General features: G+C 44.5%; 1 protein-coding gene and 1 non-coding gene across 5 annotated transcripts; one reads left to right on the top strand and one right to left on the bottom strand.

Annotated features, from left to right (window-relative positions):
* Positions 1-433: 433 nt before the first annotated feature.
* Positions 434-505, bottom strand: trnap-cgg (transfer RNA proline (anticodon CGG)). The gene has a single exon. It is a non-coding gene; the product is annotated as a tRNA-Pro (tRNA).
* A 564-nt stretch (positions 506-1,069) lies between these two features.
* cep63 (centrosomal protein 63) lies at positions 1,070-13,103 on the top strand. Of its 4 annotated transcripts, none has more exons than XM_086225144.1 (15): positions 1,070-1,224; positions 1,438-1,478; positions 1,647-1,824; positions 1,906-2,001; positions 3,465-3,587; positions 3,669-3,782; positions 3,894-4,052; positions 7,044-7,189; positions 7,403-7,546; positions 7,646-7,748; positions 7,832-8,029; positions 9,144-9,227; positions 9,326-9,525; positions 9,612-9,927; positions 10,822-13,103. In XM_086225144.1, the coding sequence occupies exons 2-15, from the start codon at positions 1,438-1,440 to the stop codon at positions 11,002-11,004; spliced, it is 2,085 nt and encodes a 694-aa protein (XP_086081270.1). In that variant the 5' UTR covers positions 1,070-1,224; the 3' UTR covers positions 11,005-13,103. The 4 variants fall into 4 exon arrangements, with proteins under 4 accessions (XP_086081270.1, XP_086081268.1, XP_086081271.1 ...); XM_086225142.1 differs by having other exon boundaries at positions 1,424-1,478; XM_086225145.1 differs by having other exon boundaries at positions 1,070-1,301.
* The last annotated feature ends 6,240 nt before the right edge of the window (positions 13,104-19,343 follow it).

Below are 19,343 nucleotides of genomic sequence, written 5' to 3'. Positions count from 1 at the left end.
AGCACGAGAGCGGGGCAGAGACAAAGACAGATAATGGAGGAAGACAGGAAAGAGAGGGACAGAGATTAAGAGAGAGAAAGGGAATACAGTCGATGGACAGACGGGGACGTGAGCTGGTGCTGCTACGGGTGGTAGCTTGAGCCTCTTCAGGTCTGTACCCTCCTCCAGCAGCACCAGAGATCTGGGATGCGGGGAGCTCGCAGGCTCCGGAGAAGCAGATCCTCGCACTACTCAAACTTTTATTACAGGCTGGTGACGGAGCTTAGCACGCTGCTTAACAGTGCTAATATGGGTTGGTTCAATTGCTTTCGTTTAAAAAAGAATGCCTTAGAATTGACTTTTCACGATGTGCCACAAGGTTTTGAGAACATGACAAGACAAATAAAATGCAATGTTTGATGCTTAGCATTTATCAACATCGCTCTAAAGAAACGGGCTCGTCCGGGATTTGAACCCGGGACCTCTCGCACCCGAAGCGAGAATCATACCCCTAGACCAACGAGCCACGTGCTCTAAGAAATTCGTGTAGGCCTATATATTCATTTCTCTTGAACTGACCTGGACGTTGATTAAATGATTTGTTAAATGCAAAACATAATAACATGATTGTGCGATCGGCTACACATGCCTGATGTCTGACGCAGTGCAGAGTCTGGAACCTAAAAAAGTACCCGGATGACAATTTTATCTTGTCGTAGTCATATATATATATATATATATATATATATATATATATATATATATATATATATGACTGTTGTAGTATGTAAAACTGAGCGATGATTAAACCCTTGACAACTAAATGAAGCGAATTAAAACAATTTTCGTAAATTAATTTGAATGCGACATGTTGAAAGATTAATTCTGTAACATGACCTCGAAGCTTTAGCATTTGACTTGGAAACAGAATGTCAGCAGTGCGGGTAGAAACCAAGATGTACGTGGTTTACCTTGCAGCAGAGCCACGTGCACTTGTGTTGACTTGCGGCAGACCAGTGCTGGAATAACGTACGGCGTGGTGACGTCACAGGCGAGAGGCGGTGTTACCGCCTTACATCAGGAACTGTTGTGCAGTTTCGTGTATGGAAGTCCAGAAAACGATGACAACTTAAGTTCCAAATAGTAAACAGCCAAGGCTAACGAGCTAACTAGGAATCTTTGAAACATACATCTCCGTTAGCAGCGTACTCCAGTTAGCTTGACCAGTGATTCAACCAAGTCGACGTAAGTTAGTTGCCGCTTATTGATTGAAATTATTTTTTTATTCAACGTTACCTAACATTGCTGCCAGAGGTTGCTAGGTAAGTTAGCTAAGATTTAGTCGCTAACTTTAAGCAAATTAAAGTGTTATGCAGACATCCAGTAGACTCGCGGTGTAAGGTGTTCATAGGACGTTGAATAGACTAACATTTTACTGGATTAGTGTCATTCTTTTAGATGGCGGGATCTCTGGGGTCTCTGCAAAACTTGGATCTGAGGTAACGTAACAACAGTTAAACTCAAATCAATCATACATAAGTTGGCATTCTTTATTAGTGTGACAAACATTCTGTGATGGAGACTTCATCGTGTGTGTGTGTGTGTGTGTGTGTGTGTGTGTTTGTGTGTGTGTTTGTGTTTGTGTGTGTGTGACGTGCTTACATCAGCTCCGTGCTGTCCTCCTGTGAGCCCGAACTCCAGGAATTGATGCGACAGATTGACATCATGATCAACCATCAGAGGAGGGAGTGGGAGGCTGAGATGCAGGCCGTCCAGCTCCTCCTGAGAAATGTGGAAGAGGAGCTGTTGACTTCCAGGAATCTTGTTGCACGGAGGGACCTTGAGGTGAACAAGAGACTCATCTAATACTTATGTCCCTAAATCATGATGCTATTTTGGTATTCAACTTTTTACCCCTCATCACAGATTGAATTACTCCGCAACCAGCTGGATGACACCCAGACTGGTCGTCAGGAGTTAGTTACCAAGTACGAGCAGCAACTGCAAAGAGTCCGTGATGAGGTAAGATGGTTGTGTCACACAGCTGGTTAAAATCACATGAGTGTTAGTGGTACATGGCTGAAGTTTATATCATGCTTTTCTGTCTTTATGGCACTCAAAGTGTTCAGCGTTGCCTCAATCGCACACTCAGAGGTGTTTGAGGCTGCCAAGCAAGGTGCCAGCCTCCTCACCAGGACTCTGTCTCGCTCTAGTACAGCAAGGTCTCATGAACCCTCTTCAGTTCGAGTGACTCGAAGCATCTTCTTTTTTTGTGCTGACGTGGAGAATTCTTTCCATCATAATATGTGTGGAAATAAATCAGAAATGAATCTTTGATTATTTGTCCGTCATCCAAGTGGACAGATTGATATATCTGTCGTTGTCAGTAGGACGTCACGGAGAAGTGCGAAGATTGTGGCGTGTTGATTCAGGTAGTACTCCTAGTTACTATGGTTACTGTGTGTCACTGAAAATGGATGAAAGATGCAACAAAAAAGATGAAGAGTCAGGCAAGTGTACACCATCTGAAGTCACCTGCCTATGATTGCTATCACTAATCCCCGCTCCATACTGCTGAATCTGCACGTACACATGATTCATCCACCCACCTAAAGGAATTATTTTCTCCAACATATACCTCACATGGACATTTTACTCCACCTGTTGCCTTTTTGTCGGGATGAGAAAAATCCCTATAAATGGCCCATTTAACCACAGCTTCATTGTCTGTAGATGTGGGATGTGAAGAAAATATCTTATTGAAGAACATCAGGTGAAGGGCTGCACTCTTTAGTGTTCCACTCACTCCTTCCTGTTCTCTTTCGGAGGTAGGGTGAATAAAAGCCCTGCTCTCTGACACTTGTGTCAGGTGAACGATCAGCTGTCAGTTCTCTGCTGTTCAGCTCATTAGATCTGTTTCTGCACCACCTGAGACCCACATCAACGCAGGGGTTCGGCCCTGGAGGAGCAGCATTCAGGATGATTTCCTCCCTCTTGTTTGATCCCTTTGCAAGTGCACCAAACGACTGGTTGGTTTTCAGTTTGCTTTGTTTTCCGTCTGTGCAACCAAACCAGCATATGCATATGCAGCGTTAGGCTGATGTAAACATGGCTATTAGATCTGGGTCACCATCTTAAGTACAGTTAAATATCTGATTCAGGCATCCAGACGTCCCGTGTAGATGTAGGCCTGGACATGACCTGTGACTGGTCCGCAGATTGAAACATGCATCTTATACATGTTTCTTAAGTCTGCAACAAGCACTGAAATTGCTAAACTCTAAAAAAAAAAAAAAAAAAAGTTGTTTGGCTCTTGTTTGAAGACACATCAGTCTTTCAACTGATTCAACAACCTAAAATCAAAGAAAAGGTACAACAGAACGATGTAATGGAACCATTTGCACTGATGATATGACTGAATACGTCACTCAACCACTTCCAGACCTTACAGCATTTTCCACCTGATCTACCGTTTTTTTCTACAGTTGGATAAACTCAAAAGAAGTTATCACAAGCTTCAGCGCAAGCAGGTGAAGGAGGCCAGCGGAGGAGCCCACACTAAAGAGATGGAGCTTTCTGAAGTGATGCGCCTCAATAAAAAGCTACAGGTACATCATAACGCCATTCATCTGCAGTTTTTCCTCTGTTGCCATTTGCTGGTCATATGGGACACTGTCATCTTCCCGCAGGAGTATCAGCAGCGTTCTGTTGAGTGGGAGCAGCAGCGCTTACAGTACCAGAACCACCTAACAGCCATGGAGGTCCAGAATAAGAGTCTGACAGATGAGCTTGTTCACTTGAAGGTAAAATCAGAGTCATGGCACAAACACAAAATGTGAAGTACTCCAGAGATCCGATGTTGAGAGAAAGGAGACTCTGCACTAATGAGAATGGCTCTCCTTGGCTTGGCTAAGTCTCAGCAGGGGGAGCAGGAGCGTGGCGAGGGCTTTGAGATGCAGCGTCTGCGGACTCAGCTGGAGAAAGCTCAGGACGACCTGCACACTCAGGAGCTGGAACTGGAGCACCTGCGACCCCTCGAGACATGGATGGAAAAATACCAGGAAGAACAGAAGGTTGGTGGAATGTTAGGAACCTGGACAAGTCAAGTCAATTTTATTTGTCTCGCGCCAAATCACAACAAAAGTTACCTCATGACACTTTCCAAGTTGAGCAGGTCCAGTACCACTCCTTCAATGAACCTACACCCAACAATTCTCCATCAGCAGCACATTCTGCAACTGTGGTGACAAAAACCCTCCTTTTATCAGGCAGAAATGTTGAGCAGATCCAGGATCAGTGGGGACGCCCTTCTGCTTTGACCGGTTGAGGGGACAGAGAGCAGGAGAGTGGGGCAGAGACAAAGACAGATAATGGAGGAAGACAGATATGCAGAAGGAAAGAGTGGGACAGAGATAAAGAGAGAGAGAAAGGGAAGAGACTGATGGACAGACGGGGACGTGAGCAGGTGGAGCTACGGGTGGCAGCTTGAGCCCCTTCAGGTCTGCAGCCTCCTCCAGCAGCACCAGGATCTGGGATGAGGGGAGCCTGAAGGCTCCGGAGCAGAAGAGGAGTTAGTAACACATATGAGTATGATTTATTAACACATATAGGAGGACAGAGAGGAAAGAGAGGAGGAGAGAGAAGCCCAGTGCACTATGGGAGATCCCCGGCAGTCTAAGCCTATAGCAGCAGATCTAAGGGCCAGCCTAAGCAGCCCAACTATAAGCCTGATCAAAAAGGAGGTCTTAAGTCTGCTCTTAAACATAAAGAGGGTGCCTGCATCCCGGACCGAAACTGGGAGACAGTTCCACAGGAGGGGAGCCTGCTAGCTGAAGGCTCTGGCTCCATTCTACTGTTAGAACTCTAGGAACCAGCAGTAACCCTGCATCCTGGGAGTGAAAGGTTCTAGCTGGATCATAGGGGACTAGGAGCTCTGTCATGTATGAAGGAGCCTGATTGTTGAGGACTTTGATGGTAGAAGGAGAATTTTGAATTCTATTCTGAATTTGGAGCCAGTGGAGCCATGCAGGGAAGCCAGCACAGGAGAGACATGGTCTCTGCTACCAGTTCTAGTCAACACGCGGGCAGCAGTGTTCTGGACCAGCTGGAGAGTCTTTAGGGACCTCCTGGTGCAGCCTGATAGGAGGGAGGTGCAGTAATCCAGCCTGGAAGTGACAAAGGCAGGGACTAGTTTTTCTGCATCCTTTTGACACAGGATGTGTCTGATCTTAGCGATGTTACGTAAATGAAAGAAAGCAGTCCTGGAGATTTGCTTTATGTGTGAGTTCAAGAACAGATCCTGATCAAAGAGAACTCCTAGGTTCCTTACAGTCGTGCTGGGGGCCAAGGTGATGCCATCCAGGGTACCTGTCTCATCAGATAGGGTGTCTCTAAGATGTGACAAGTGGTGGCAGATTACCGTGATCATGATGGGACCCCGGGGTCCACTGCTAGTCAGGCCCTCATAATCCAAGAGGACCAAAAGACTGAGAGAACCAATTCAGTTTTTTACACATTTTGAGCAATAACCTGAAAATATAAATCCCAGCGCACACACACATGGTGAACAAACACACACACACAACTGTGTCCTGTAAGAGTGTATAAAAACTTCAGTGCCTCTGATTAACTTTTAAACTGTTTTACATGTAAAGCACCATGTTTGTTGAGGCTTTAATTTTAGTGTCATCTGTGGGATTGATTCCTGATGAGCTGTGGCCCCCTGGTGGTTTTTGACAGTACTGCAGGTGTCTCCAAAATCCAAATACATTTTTAATATACAATTAAATAATCAAACCATTCAGTTATATGAATAATTATGATTATAGCACATTCATATTTGGTTGCATACTGGGAAATTTTATTCATAGGACATTAATATCATTGGGCGGCTCGGTGGTGCAGCGGTCAGTACTGTCACCTCACAGCCAGAAGGTTCCAGGTTTGAGTCCCGGCTCGGGCAGGGGGTCTTTCTGTGTGAGTCTGCATGTTCTCCCTGTGCCTGTGTGGGTTCTCTCCAGTACTCCAGCTTCCTCTCACAGTCCAAAGACATCAGCTGGAGCCTATCCCAGCTGACATTGGGCGAGAGGCAGGGTTCACCCTGGATGGGTCACCAGTCCGTCGCAGGGCCATCAGGAGCAGTATCAGTATCAGTATCAGTATCTTGCTCAAGGATAATTAATTTGCCCTAGATTACTATAGGCCCACATTCACATAGAACCGTTCCTTTTCTGAAATCCATCCATCCACCGTGCCGCCCTTTTCTGAAATAGATAAGGAATTTTAAGTCCCATGTTTGATCAGTGTTGTGCAAATATTTGGGTTGGTAGCTGATATTTCAAATTTAATAACATTTGGGAATGACTGCTCCAAAGTATTGAAATATATTGATAAATATTAATATTGAATCCTCTGACTTATTCTGAGGAGCGCTGCTGTTCACTGACACTCCTTGTGATACCCCGTCTGTTAGATTTAAACAGGTATTAAATCTCATCGGCTGTAATATTTGTAATACATGCAATCATAATACACCCAGTCAATCTTGTGGGTATTTCAAACTTCAACATCGTCTATTAACGATTGCTTATATGCTTGTTTTTGTTTTTTTGTTTTTTATTAAAGGGAAAGTGTTGATTAGATTAACACTTATTAACAAGAGCCTAGCTAATTAAAATCATAATTTTGATTCAGAAGTGAAAGAATTGGAAAAATTGATATTATTTTGATTGATATTACAATTTCATAATGAGTCCCAACATTAAACAAAATCAAATCTTTCTTATTCACATTATTCACACTTTAATTGAAGCCCACTTTGAAATGATTGAGTGATTTTTTTTTTGGGGGGGGGGGTCTGCCTCAGAGTTGTTTGATTAATCTTATAAGTCTTATACATGTATGATTAATATATGATGAATTTCTCAGCCCTGCATGCCAGTCAAGGTAGATCTGGAACTTCACAATGATGGAAATAGAAGATGCCGATGTTGTCATGGTATGTCCTGCTGTTCAGGAGATTAAAATGGGAGTGTGTGTGTTGAGGATGTTTGTCTGGTTGTCAGGTGTGTTCAGAGGAGAGGGGGGAACGTCACGCCACGCTGAACTCCCAGGATTCATTTGTGCCACGAGCCAGTCTGGAGCACCGGAGGGTGGTTACTGAGGCGGCAAGACTCAACCAATTACTGCAAGCTAAAGATCGAGTAATTCGGTGGGTGGATTTCTGTCTGGAAATGTGTCTGGTGTGATGTAGTACACAGTTTAATTCACTAGAGGGTGATGTACACTCAGGCATCTCTGATGAGCTTGTAACTGATGGAAGGGTTTTGACTTGAAACAACACCGGGTGAAGCATGTTGTAAATATCAGGTTAAGTGACAGGAGCAGTTGTGTGAGTGTTTATTGCATGTTGGCGTGTACGCAGCTCTCTGGAGGACTGCCTGGTCACCCGCGGCCATGCTGGTGTGGACATGCTCAGAAAGGACCTGGAGAAGACTGTCACCAAGCTTCAGCGTTCCCAAGCGTGTGAAGGTCACCTCAGGGCTGAGGTGGCGTGTCTCAAAGAGCGGTGAGTGCTTACATCCTCACTGGGCGCCGTCTTGATTATTGTGGTGATCTTTGGAATTCACCACCACCATGCATCCGTTTCCTCTTTTGATGTGTCCAGACTGGAGAGGGAAAGCCTGCAGGGAGCCGACCTCTCAAAGACTGAGCAAGAACTGAGTAAAGTTAAAGCAGAGTTTGACTCCTCTGTTGCAGAGATTAAAAAGGTCGGAGCATAAAGATTTTAATTGACAAACCGTCTTTTCTCTGTCAAATGTGTACCCAAATAACGTCCGTATTACTGCTGCAGCTCCGAGAGGAGCTGCAGAGGGCCAGGCAGACTCACGGTGGAGAGGTGGAGGGCATGAGGAAGGAAGTGTCGAAGCTGACCGGAGAGCTGCACCAGCGTGACCTCACCATCGCCAAGCTGAGCAGCTCTTCATCCAGCGTCAAGCAGCAACTTAGTCGAGAGCTGGAGCGAGCAGAACAAAAGGCCGCCGAGCTTCAAGTGTGTATGCCAAAACAAATGTCCTCTCACACTCTCAAGACAGTCTGATTAAGGCAGAGAAATATTCAGCTGCACTGATCAGGGGACAACATTGGCAGACAGCTGGGGGCCTGGGGGGGCGTGTGATTCCCTGAGTTATTATTCTCTTTTTGTCCGTATTTGACCTGATTCTCAGAACTTTGATTTCATTGCGAAAGATGCTGAGTCATACTTTAAAAGAAGAAAAAAAAACCTGTCCTCTGCCCAAGCTGCGATGTCACCCACAACACTTCTGTAATCAATAAATTTGTCTCATTATGATTTGGCCAGTTCTGACATCCGGCTGCTCACAGCACGTTGATTCTTTAGACCATAGCCTCATCATTGCAACGTTCCTCTTCAGAACAGAGCTACGTCACAGTGTGTTCCCTCCTTGGAACGTAGCTCCATCACAACCGCACCCCTCACACACCATTAGCACAGGCGCTACCACAGAAAGCAGAATGATTCCAGGGGAATTAACGACATCCCTCCCTTCAAAGAGCCGTGTGTCGGCACCTGTGGAACATCATTAGGTAACACTTGTTCTGAGACGTGGATCCTGTAGCTTCATCAAACAACTTAAATGATGCTAATTGTCGTTCAGACACGGGGGACTTTGGGGTTTATGCTTCTTGCAGCTTCAGTCAGGCATTTTGGGACATTTATGGACAGAGCTGATTCTCTTGAGATCTTTTCCTCCTGGTGCCTAAAAGCAAGGTCAGTTACGTGTTAGGATAATAAGAAAGGAGGTCATGATGATGACTCATTTAATAAGAAAGTCCAACATGTACAGTCATTGAATGATTCTCATCTGCTCCCATGATATACGAAAAGCAGGTCAATGTAATAGTCCTTTATTCAATGCTGCTGTGACTTCAATATAGAAATGGCTCCCAGATACGATGGCAACACATGTGAATGTGTCAGGCTGGGTTAACCAGGAGAACCACAGACAAACGTCCCCAAGCTTTATTTTTAGTTTGTTTTGTTTGCATCTTACTGGAGTGCATCATCTGTTTAGAGACTGTTATTTGTAGTTGAAAGTATCAACATTAAAGTGAGCGTCATTTTTCCTGCCCTCCTACTCGCTCAGGTGACTCAGGCCCAGCTGGACGCTTTACAAGATGAGAACCATCATCTGCGGCTGCTGCAGACGTCCGAGTCTAACTCACTGAAGGTTTGCCCACTTTGTTGCACAGTCACTACATACTTTTACAGACAGGAAAATCTGTTTCTTAATGTGACTCACTGAGCAGATCACCTGGCTCTCCTCAGAAGGGTGATTCCCCGCTTGCCCAGAGGGAGAGTTGTGTGTCATCTGTGAGCAGCCCAGAACAGCAGAATGGGCAACTACAGCAAGAACTGGCCGAGACACACAGACGGCTGGAGGCCTCTAACCAGACCAACAGGAACAGATATGAGCAAGTTCTGCTCAGTTGCGCCAGCACTGACCGACAACAGTCCATTCAGGATTGGTACTTATACGTGGCAAACACATGAATGTCAAGTAATTCATAATTAGAAATGTTACCCTCATTCAACGTCTTTTTTGAACCTGTAGTAATGCAGAGACCAGACATGGCAAACACAGGGAGGAGGTGCGGACCAGCAAAGCTGCATCGCAGGAGAACTCCACCAGTCACGAGGAGAACATCCAGAGGATTTTTGAACAGCTGCACACCTTGTCCCACTCCTCCAAGGAGCAGCCCTGCAGCCCAGCCCACGACAGCGGGTCTTCATCTGCATCCTCCTCCAGCTCTGGTAACAACAGACGACTCACCAGGAGAAACTCGGTACCAAGCTCCAATGACTGTCCGGCTGATGGACAGAGCTCCTGCTCAGAAGACTCCCGGGAGAAAACCACACCCTCTCCAGAGGTGATGCTCATCACTCATTCACGCCTGTGTTTAGCAAAGAGTCTCAATTAATGCATTTCCATCAACAAATTTTCCGTATCTTTTTGTTTAAGGTTCGTTTTGAAGTATTGAATTACGGTAGTAAAGGTTGATGGAAACAGTGAAATTCAAAAAGGATTTTTTATCCTTGCCTGAGGTGGGGTTTTCTTATGTCTTGAAAAAGTAAATGTGTAACAAGGGAGATAGAAACCCCTGATTGGAATAAACTCTGATGTAACATTTAACTCGCTTGACTGACCGACTGTTTCTGCTGCTGTTGTCTTTACCATCCATCGTCTTCCACTTATTCCTGTTAAGGGTCGTGGGGGGGTGGAGCCTATCCCAGTGGCTACGGGCGTGAGGTGGGGTTCACCCTGGACAGGTCCATCGCAGGGCCAACATAGAGAGACGAACAACCATTCACACTCACATTCATACCTACGGTCAATTTAGAGTATCAATCAGCCTCGTCCCCTCTTGATGTCTTTGGACTGTGGGAGGAAGCCGGAGTACCAGAGAGAACCCACGCAGGAACAGGGAGAACATGGAGACTCCACACAGAAAGATCCCCTGCCCGAGCCGGGGCTTGAACCCGGAACCTTCTTGCTGTGAGGCGACAGTGCTGACCACTGCACCACCGTGCAGCCTGTTGTCTTTACCAATATTCCTAAATATTTTCAGGTCACTGGTAGCTGGCTGTAGACCTCCTAAACAATGGGCTGACCTGTTGTCTTCCTTTTCCAAGCCCCTTGTTCCAACCATGCCTAACGTTTCCAACACCGTAACCTTCTGAAGGAAATTATCAATTTTGCACCAAACCACTTGACAAAATGTCTATAATTTATTTTCCCTCTTTTATGGTATTTCTTACCCTAGGAGTTGTCGCCAGAGTCATCTGCACATGACACGGCCTGTCGGTTCTTAGTTGAGGAAAGCCTCCGCTCCAAGGCGCTGCTCCAGAGACTTGACAGCCACATCCAGGATATGAAAGAGAGGAACGTCAGGACGGTGTCGCAGCACCTGCCAGAGGGCTCAGGGCACGACTGCCCAGCTGTCTGAGGAGAGCGGTCAGTGTTTGAGGAGAGTGGAGTGAGCACCAGAGAGGTGCCTTGAACAGCAGGCCTCGAAACAACGTTCTTGTACTTCAGTGGGCATTTGATTTGTGTTGCACTGAACTGAACTTTAGCGACGTTCATTCCTCGACAGACGTTCTTATTTTTACAGTTTGCGCCTCAGAGATCATCTCAGTGCTGTCAGACCGCAGAACTACACGCGTGTTAACTACCAGGTCCAAACATGCCCTGCAGTGAAGGTCAAGATGTACAAGTTACACATAATGCCTAGAATTTGTCTTGCGTAACTGATTGGATCACGATGTCTTTGGCATTCTGGTTTTCTTACAGAAGCCAAGTTGTACAAGTGTTCATGTGTTTTGGCTTGTTTTTGTCCTGCCGGTCTTCAATGAACAGCTGATAAAGGCTAATTTACTGTTCAACACCAGTCATTGCATCTCCCCACTTAACACACAGCAACATCAGCAACGACAAAACACAACATTGACACCTTCGTGAGTCTCTTTAAAGTGATACCTCACCCCAAAAGTGTACTTTACTTTTCAAGTACTCAAAAAGATGTTTTTTTTCTATCTCTCCATCCATTATATTTAGCTTGAGGCTAATGGCGACCAACAGCTAAAAACAGCAAACTAATGACTAATAAAAACTGATTGTTTACAAACTCTCATGTGCATTGCTTAATCCAGGTACAAGTTAAGTGTCTGTGGATTACTGACGGGCTGGATAAAGAATTAGTGGATTATATCTCGGGGGGTTTGTAAACAACGTTAGCCGACAGTCACCGTTAGCTTCAAGCTATGTATAGGTTGCTGGCTCTTTCTACATTCTGGTCTTACAAAGATTTAGTGCAGGAGTGGGGAAAAAAACAAAACATTTGTAAGACGTCTGTTGACGTGTACTTGCAGGCAAAATATGCATTGTTGTTTAAAATGTGACTTCTTAAACTGCAGAAAAGGTCTTGACTTTGTTAAGCAGTTTTTAAGGTACATATTTATCTGGTGCTGTCCTTATGAACTAAGAGTTTGATTTTTAAGTTGACAGAGAAGCAGAAAATACCTGTTAGAATTCAGAATTTACAGAATGAGACCAAAGTGTCGTATTTAAATGTCTTGATTCGCCCCAACAACATCTGCATTTGAGCATCATAGTTTTTTTTTTAGGTGTTTTTTTTTTTTATCCACAACCACTTGCATTTTTGTGATTGCAACAGAGACTCAGCTCCCCCTGTGTTTTGTCAGGGCTCTAACACATTCCAACAGCTCATGAGTTCTTCAGGTTTCCATTATTTTTTTCAAATTGTTTCAGGAAGTCGTCACCGTATCTGAAGGGAAGATACTAGAGCTTCCAGATGTGTGGGTTCTTGTGCCCGCTGAGCTTTATTAAGTGGTCTCCAACCTCTATCTCCTCAGAGGAGTCGTCTGCCTGAACACAGGTGCTCTCTTTTGACACCAGCAGTAACATTTGTGAGGTTTTATTGTCACTTTGCCTCAATGGTGCTTTTTTATCCTCCCATTTTGGTTGCTGAATTCCACCGGAGTCACTTGTCAGAGTTCTGGCTCTAGGCAGCGTTCCTTTGCACTTTTCCTTTCGAGAGGCTGCATATTCCAATTTTTCAAGTCACCTGGAATGCAGCATTAATGTCCTCTCTGCATCAACTTCCTGAGAGAGGAATGTTGCTGTGAGCCAAAGGAGTGTCCATCCTCCCCACTTGTTGGTCATAGCTGTGTAAATACCACATATCTACATGTGTCCAGACATTCCAGACAGCAGGGAGGGAGAGAGAGAGGGCAGCCTTCATTCTAGCTCCACTGATTTGCCCATCTACTCATCCCCCAGCAGCAGCGGCAGCACCTCGACCCTTCCTGCAGTGGCCCACCAGCCAGTCAAGCAGGGAATCAGTGCAGGAATGTGCATACCGTGCCAGTGCTGTCATGAACTGTCCCCTGCGGCCTACTTTGTCCTCATCATTAAGAGAACTGTTGGAATGTTAATATCCTCCATGTGGGGCAGTGAAAGGCCAGGAGGGAAATAATTGTGTTTTACTGGCTTCCCACTGATGAACATACTGATGGAACTGAAATAAAGTGGAAAAAAAAATCTGGTTTCTGAGTCCTTTGACTTCTCACTTTACTAGCACTGTAAGCCCTAACAAACAGCATGGAGGAATTTGGCGAGGCGGGAATTCCTCCCTCTCTCTCTCTTGCTCCCCCCCAGAGGTGAAAAGGTTTTTATATGTGGAGATTCCTTGAAGGGGCCTACAGGGGAGAGGAGGCGCGAGGCTGGGTCAGTGCCAAGGAGATATTGGACCGCTTGCAGAGGACAGACTTTACGTAATGATTCACAGGATCAACTGAAGGCTGCAGGCTAATAAATTGGGCAGTTTAATCATTTGAATTGGCTGCATTAGAAGTTTAGTTCGACCTGGACAAATGTTTCAGAGAGCAGTTATTTATGGGACGCAAAGAAAAAGTCAGGTTCTGGTTTGCTCATGACTCTTTTTATTAAAATAAAACTACTTCCAGAAGAAGATGTTACGTAACTGTTGTCTGTCTGTGATAACGCTGGAGTCGCCCTGAGTGCGGCAGGTAAACGCTGGTAGGTTTTGAGCTTTACGGGTCATTTATTTTCAAAAGCCCAGGCAATTCTGAACCTCGCAATTAGCAGTTTGACCAAAATTCACAACTTCCAATTTTTTTTGTTGTTCCTAGAGGTCGGAGCGCTGATGCTGATCCACATTCCGATCCTGATTCCATTCCATAGTTTGAATTGGATTCGAATTAAACTTCATCCCAGGTACTTCTGCCAGACAGTTTCTATATTGGAACAAATCTGGTCAGTTTTACTGCAGTCCCTGGATGTATCAAGGAATCCATACCACTCTTACCTTAATACCACATTTCAGACAGTTTCCTGGATACATCCCTGCCACACTTCTCTCCATCTTAAACTTGCATCGTTTCCCTTAAGAACTTGATTCCACAAATGAATTCCAAATTAAATAAGAAATTAGATCCAATTTTTTTTTAATAAGAAATAATGAGATGCCATACTCCAAATGAACAGATGAGTAAAAGTGGCGTCCTCAATGAAAAGTAAGTAATATTCTGGTTATCGAGTCATCTCGAGGGAGGGAGCTATGTGAGGTATTTGTTTGAGGAATGTCTCTTATCGCTCCAATCAGAACTTGACATGGGAATGAAGACAGATTGTTTGTGTAAAGTACAGACTTATTTATTTTGAAAAGCTGGAATGTTAGGTTGGCGGGGCTTTCTAAAATGTATAATCCGGGGAGATTCCTGAGTGGGAGGGGAAGATTTAAGTGATGGCCCAGGTGATCGATCCAGGCGTGCAGCTTTCAGAAGCAGGTTGTTACTCTGTTCCGATGTAGTCGTAATTATCCAACTTGTTTTATTCCTGTTGTGATGAACTGCATTTCTTCCTGGATGCCCGACATGATAAACATGTCCTTTTATGAATTCCTCTACTCCCCTCTCAAGATAAGAAACCAGCTTTTCCCAGGATTGTGATGGCCTGCATTCATTCTTTGTTGCACATTCCGTGGTGGGGCCTCGAAGAATATGCCAGACGTGCTTCGCATGTGTCTATGTCCCACTTCTGGTTCCAGCCATGTCCCCAATTTGATGGGAACGTCTCATTGCTCTTGAGGCTAGGCCCGCTCTGGGAGGGTGGGGTTGAGAGACTCGTCTCGTGTCGTGGCGTTCACTGCAGGATACTTGGAATGCTGGAGAGAGAGAGAGAGAGGGGCAGGAGGGCGCGTTCTTATCAGTGTTCCGTGCTGAACTGTGTCAGAGAGGCTGAGAGGAAGCGACTCGTTCCTCTGCAGCACAATGAGGGCGTTTGAATGCATGCCGGTGTCCCACTTAGGTGCGTTGGCAAACACGGCTGGAAGATGCCCTACAAGCCAAAAGCTACCATGCATTCATAATCCCCTCCAAATAGTAGTCTGCACTTGTGAAGATTTTAATGTTGTGAGAGTTACACAATTATATCCATGTTTAAGGTCTTATTTAGTTCTTAGCTGTGTTTTCACACAGCCGTAGCTTCAGGCGGGAGCTGGGGCCGGACGAGTGAAGGCTTTGACCTGGACTGGAAACAGGTGGACGCTGTTGGGTCACAAATGACTGATGGCATCTGCAGGTTTCATCCAGTGTCACGGTGATGGCAGCAAGAGCAACTGTCTGTTGGCAGAGCGTCTGGCTCGCTGTTGCTCATTTGGGACCTCGGCTGGCAGCAGGGGCCCACATGTGGCAGCAGCTGCAGAGGCTGAGACGTCTCCTATGGCCCTCACACGCTGAGAAATCTGCTGGTGTTGCCGCTTTATTTTTTGAAGTTTTATTTCATGTGCATTCACTTGCACTAATATTATCTGTTTTGCTTTTTATTCCAAAGTGGCTTTGACAAGATGATTCTAATGTATTACATTGTAGTGCATTATTGAGAGGACAGCTGAATCTGTCCTTGTTCCCAGGGCGTAGTGCTTTGGTCCTCTGGTTTTTGCTCAGTGTTATTGCTGGTTATACCATGGTCAGGCTGAATGCTCTTTTCTGATTGGCTGTCAGGGTGGAGATTAAAACTGCATATACCCACAAGCAGTTCAGCTCAAGCTTAATCACTCCTTCGAAATTACTCCGCCGACCAAGATGTAACTATGGCAACTGTAAAGTGTCAAATTTTCCTTATTTAATTCTCAATTCAAATTTAGTCAGCGCTTTTTCTGTTCTTAAATGCATTTATTTTACTAGTTAAAATGTAAACTTGTTGTAAATAGTTAAGTAAATTGGTTCATTTGTATATGTATTCATTCATTTTACTAGTTAAAGCCTATATATCTTGTTAATTGTTGATAAAGATGTTTCTGATCCAACACTGCTCTAAATATACACGTAAAAATATCTTAATATGGCAAAACAACTGCATTTAAATTAAAAGCTAGGCAAATTAGTGTGAGCTGATCGTACCTGCAACACAGCGCAACAGCACCTCAAGGGTGGTGTGTGTGTGTTTGTGTGGGGGGGGCATCAGTATCGTGACATATCTGAACACAAGAAACGAGGGTCAACATTTAAACCAACATCAAAGTAAATAATGAATCATTCATCGGATGTCTTCCTCAATGCAGTTAAATCTGCTTATTTTGAAAGTAGAAAATTGTAGAAATCTCTCAATGCAAATACCAGCATTTCAAGACAGCGAGCAGCTGGAACTCGGTCCTGCAAGACTCCGCGTAGTGCATCCAAAAGCGTATAAGTGCACTCCTACAAGTTGATTGTTCCTTACTTGTAACATGTAAATGTGACTTCAGAAGTCCAGAAATTGGCATTTTATCAGCAGGGATCATTCAGCAGTCAGTCTCAAGCATGTATTTCACTCAAAGCAGGAATTAAACTGACAGATTTGTATGTTCTATAAATTGAAAAAGCAGCTCGACTCAAACTAGAAATCCTATTTTGCATCAAAACTGATTTTTCAAGTCCAAGTGAACATTTTGTCATGACTTGGCCAAAACCTAGCAGAATTAACTTGTTTTGTGCTCCCCCAGAGGCTGTTTGAGTGCCATCTGTCATCATTTCGGTACTGAGCTGTGAGTCGATGGGGGGCTGAGAGTTTTTCTGCCTGCATCAGTGACAGTCCGTCTCATTCTCATATTTCTGGAACACCTTCAGGGAACCTTTTCAGTTTGGGCTCTATTGTCCACTGGGACTCAAGGATGAACCTAAAAGATTTTTTTGTGGTCAAGATATCGCTGGAACGACCTGAGGAATTTTTTTTTCCAGATATGTCACAGACGTCCACTGGGACTTGAAGATGACCTGAAGAAATGTTGGAGGTCAGAGGTCAAAAATCAAGGTCACTGTCACAGCCAGACATCTTGTGATACAAGTGCAGGGGGTAGTTCTATTTATACAATCCTGTAAGAGTCAACCGAAACAGTCAGGCTTCAGCTGGACAGCCACGCCGTGAAACTGAAACTCATTAAAAAGCTCCATAATTGAGATGAGCTGCAAACCTGGAGGATCGATCTCTCGTTGCTGTAACTGGCACATGACTGTCATTTGATACTAAATAAAAACACGCAACTACTTAAGGGACTCTACTTGGTACTTTTACAAAAATTTCTTTGAGCCGTGTTTTAAAAAGAAATTAGTTTAATCTAGAAAAATATTTGCCTCCTCCGCCTGACTGATTCAACTTCAGGTTAATCAAAACCACCGATGCACTCAAGTCTTTCTTAACATCAGACAGCCTGAAGGGAATCCGAGTGTGGTCTCTCCTCACACTGCTTCCGTGTGGAGTTTATATCAAAATTATTTTTGTTTTTATAAAGAGCGGTGTGTTGTTGCTCCTCATCAGACACAGGGCTGCAGGTCTTTGATGTTGAGCTGTGTTATGTAAAACTATGTGGAACATTCCTTGTTCATTCATGGCTAATGAGGGCATCCGTTTGCATCGTCTCGTGTAATTAGTCTGCAGATTCCCCAGCAACCGCAAACATCCCAAGCTTCTCTCTCTCTCTCTCTCTCTCTCTCTCTCTCTCTCTCTCTCTCTCTCTCTCTCTCTCTCTCTCCATCCATCTTACACAACTGCGTGCACTGCTCTGATTGACCTTTGTGCAGCCTTTCATGCTTCAGGACTCAGATGTGATGTAATATCTGTTATGGCGAGGACCTTGGTAGTGACCCAGTATTTTGACTGGACGGTTTTTACTTGCTCATTACTGCAGCTGAAACAATGTAACTGCGAATTGAAATGTGTCTTTTAAACCACCAACTGTCGGAGCCTTCCACTCCGAGCTAGTTGTGATATGTCTGATAGGGTTGCATCCAGAGAGGGAAGCGCAGGGAAAGTTGGAAAACACAGAACAACGTACAACAACGGATTAGAATGTGCACCAGTAATGTTCCACAGCTATCCTGCTGTGAGCTGATGACGACGAGAGGAGCAGCCAGTTTACATTCCTCCACTCTTAGGGACATTAACAGCTGAACGTGTTTAGATTTTCTAAAGAAATGCGTGAGGAAGCGGCCATCCTACACATCTTTCCATGGAAACATGAAATTGGACTTGTTGATTCTCAATAATTCAAGTTCGTCATGTTTGACAGTCAAATCAAAATGTGAATAATGATTTTAGTCTTTATTCTACAAATGCACGATGAAAAATAAAATTCTCCTCAGAATTAGTTTGACCTTTACTTCGACAATTCATCTTTTGTCTCCGCCCCAGGCCCCAGTACTCCATCGTAGAAAAAGGTAAAAAAATGCAACGGCGATATAATACACAAACGATACCATGAGTCTGCTTGGTGGATTATCAAGAGAGAAACACATAGTCACTGTTATTTTTTAAATTTGTTTTTCCAAACTCAACTATGCAAAATTTAACGAGTATAAAAATGAAAACAAATTATGCAGTTCTGCTTGTACTTTTTTTTTTTTACTAAAAGTAATGATCAGAAATGATAACTCTCTTCAAATAAAGCCATGTCTGCAATATTCATGCAGTGCTGTTTAAAATAGTTGTGTTTCTTTGTTGTATTACGATGCACAAGCTGACGTTTTGATTGAATTAGTTATCCAGGTGGGAGTTAGCAGAGGGCTAACCAGGAGACTACCAGGAGTAGCGCAGAGACGTCACCTCAGACACCGACTCTCTCTTCTGTGACAGGCAGAGATTTAGCTGGCGATGAGCAACTTCATGAGCGTTCTGCACAAACCGTCTTGGCGAAGGCTTGAATGTAAGAGTCGCTCTTTAATAGCTTCAGGAATGACAAGAGCACCTCCCATGATCCCGCACCGCTCCACCACGTCTGCTTCTTACACACATTAATTTAACGGAGATCCAACTTTTCATATCAAAGTCTGTCTCCAGGAGTCGGGGAATCCTGTTGATGACTTGGTGTTTTGTCAAGGGTCATGTGGCTTCACATTCCGGTAGGAGCTGTCGGAAATCTCTGGCCTCAAGTGATGCCACTCTAGTCAGGCTCAAGTTGAAAAACTTAGATTCTTGACCTGCTTCCACCTTCAGTCAAACAAAGAGGAACAAGAGTAAGTACTTTTGTGTCTGAAGCCACTGGGCTCCTTGGAATCGCCTGTTTAAATGCCTCCAAGTCGGACCGCATCATCACTGACTCTCAATGGCTTCCTCTCCTTTCATGCCTGAGTCAACTTTGGTGCTTCTGTGTTTTTAAGGCTTTCATTACAGCGGCCATAAAGTTGTCAGAGTTGCTGGAGATCAGAGAGTGAGACAGTGGTCACCTGTGGTGATCACTCTGCAGGGCAACCGCCTCGTAAATCAACAGGC

This window comes from Aulostomus chinensis, chromosome 14 (assembly GCF_037954235.1).
Source record: "Aulostomus chinensis isolate RoL2024-O1b breed Wild chromosome 14, RoL_Achi_v1.0, whole genome shotgun sequence".
Taxonomy (NCBI): Eukaryota; Metazoa; Chordata; class Actinopteri; order Syngnathiformes; family Aulostomidae; genus Aulostomus; species Aulostomus chinensis.
Note: the sequence above shows the minus strand (reverse complement) of the source record. Positions and strands in the feature narration are given on the sequence as shown.

Coding starts and splice junctions, on each gene's coding strand:
- cep63 (XM_086225144.1), top strand. CDS start 1,438: ATGGCGGGATCTCTGGGGTCTCTGCAAAACTTGGATCTGAG. Junction 1,479..1,646: donor CTGCAAAACTTGGATCTGAG/GTAACGTAACAA, acceptor TGCTTACATCAG/CTCCGTGCTGTCCTCCTGTG. Junction 1,825..1,905: donor TTGCACGGAGGGACCTTGAG/GTGAACAAGAGA, acceptor CCCTCATCACAG/ATTGAATTACTCCGCAACCA.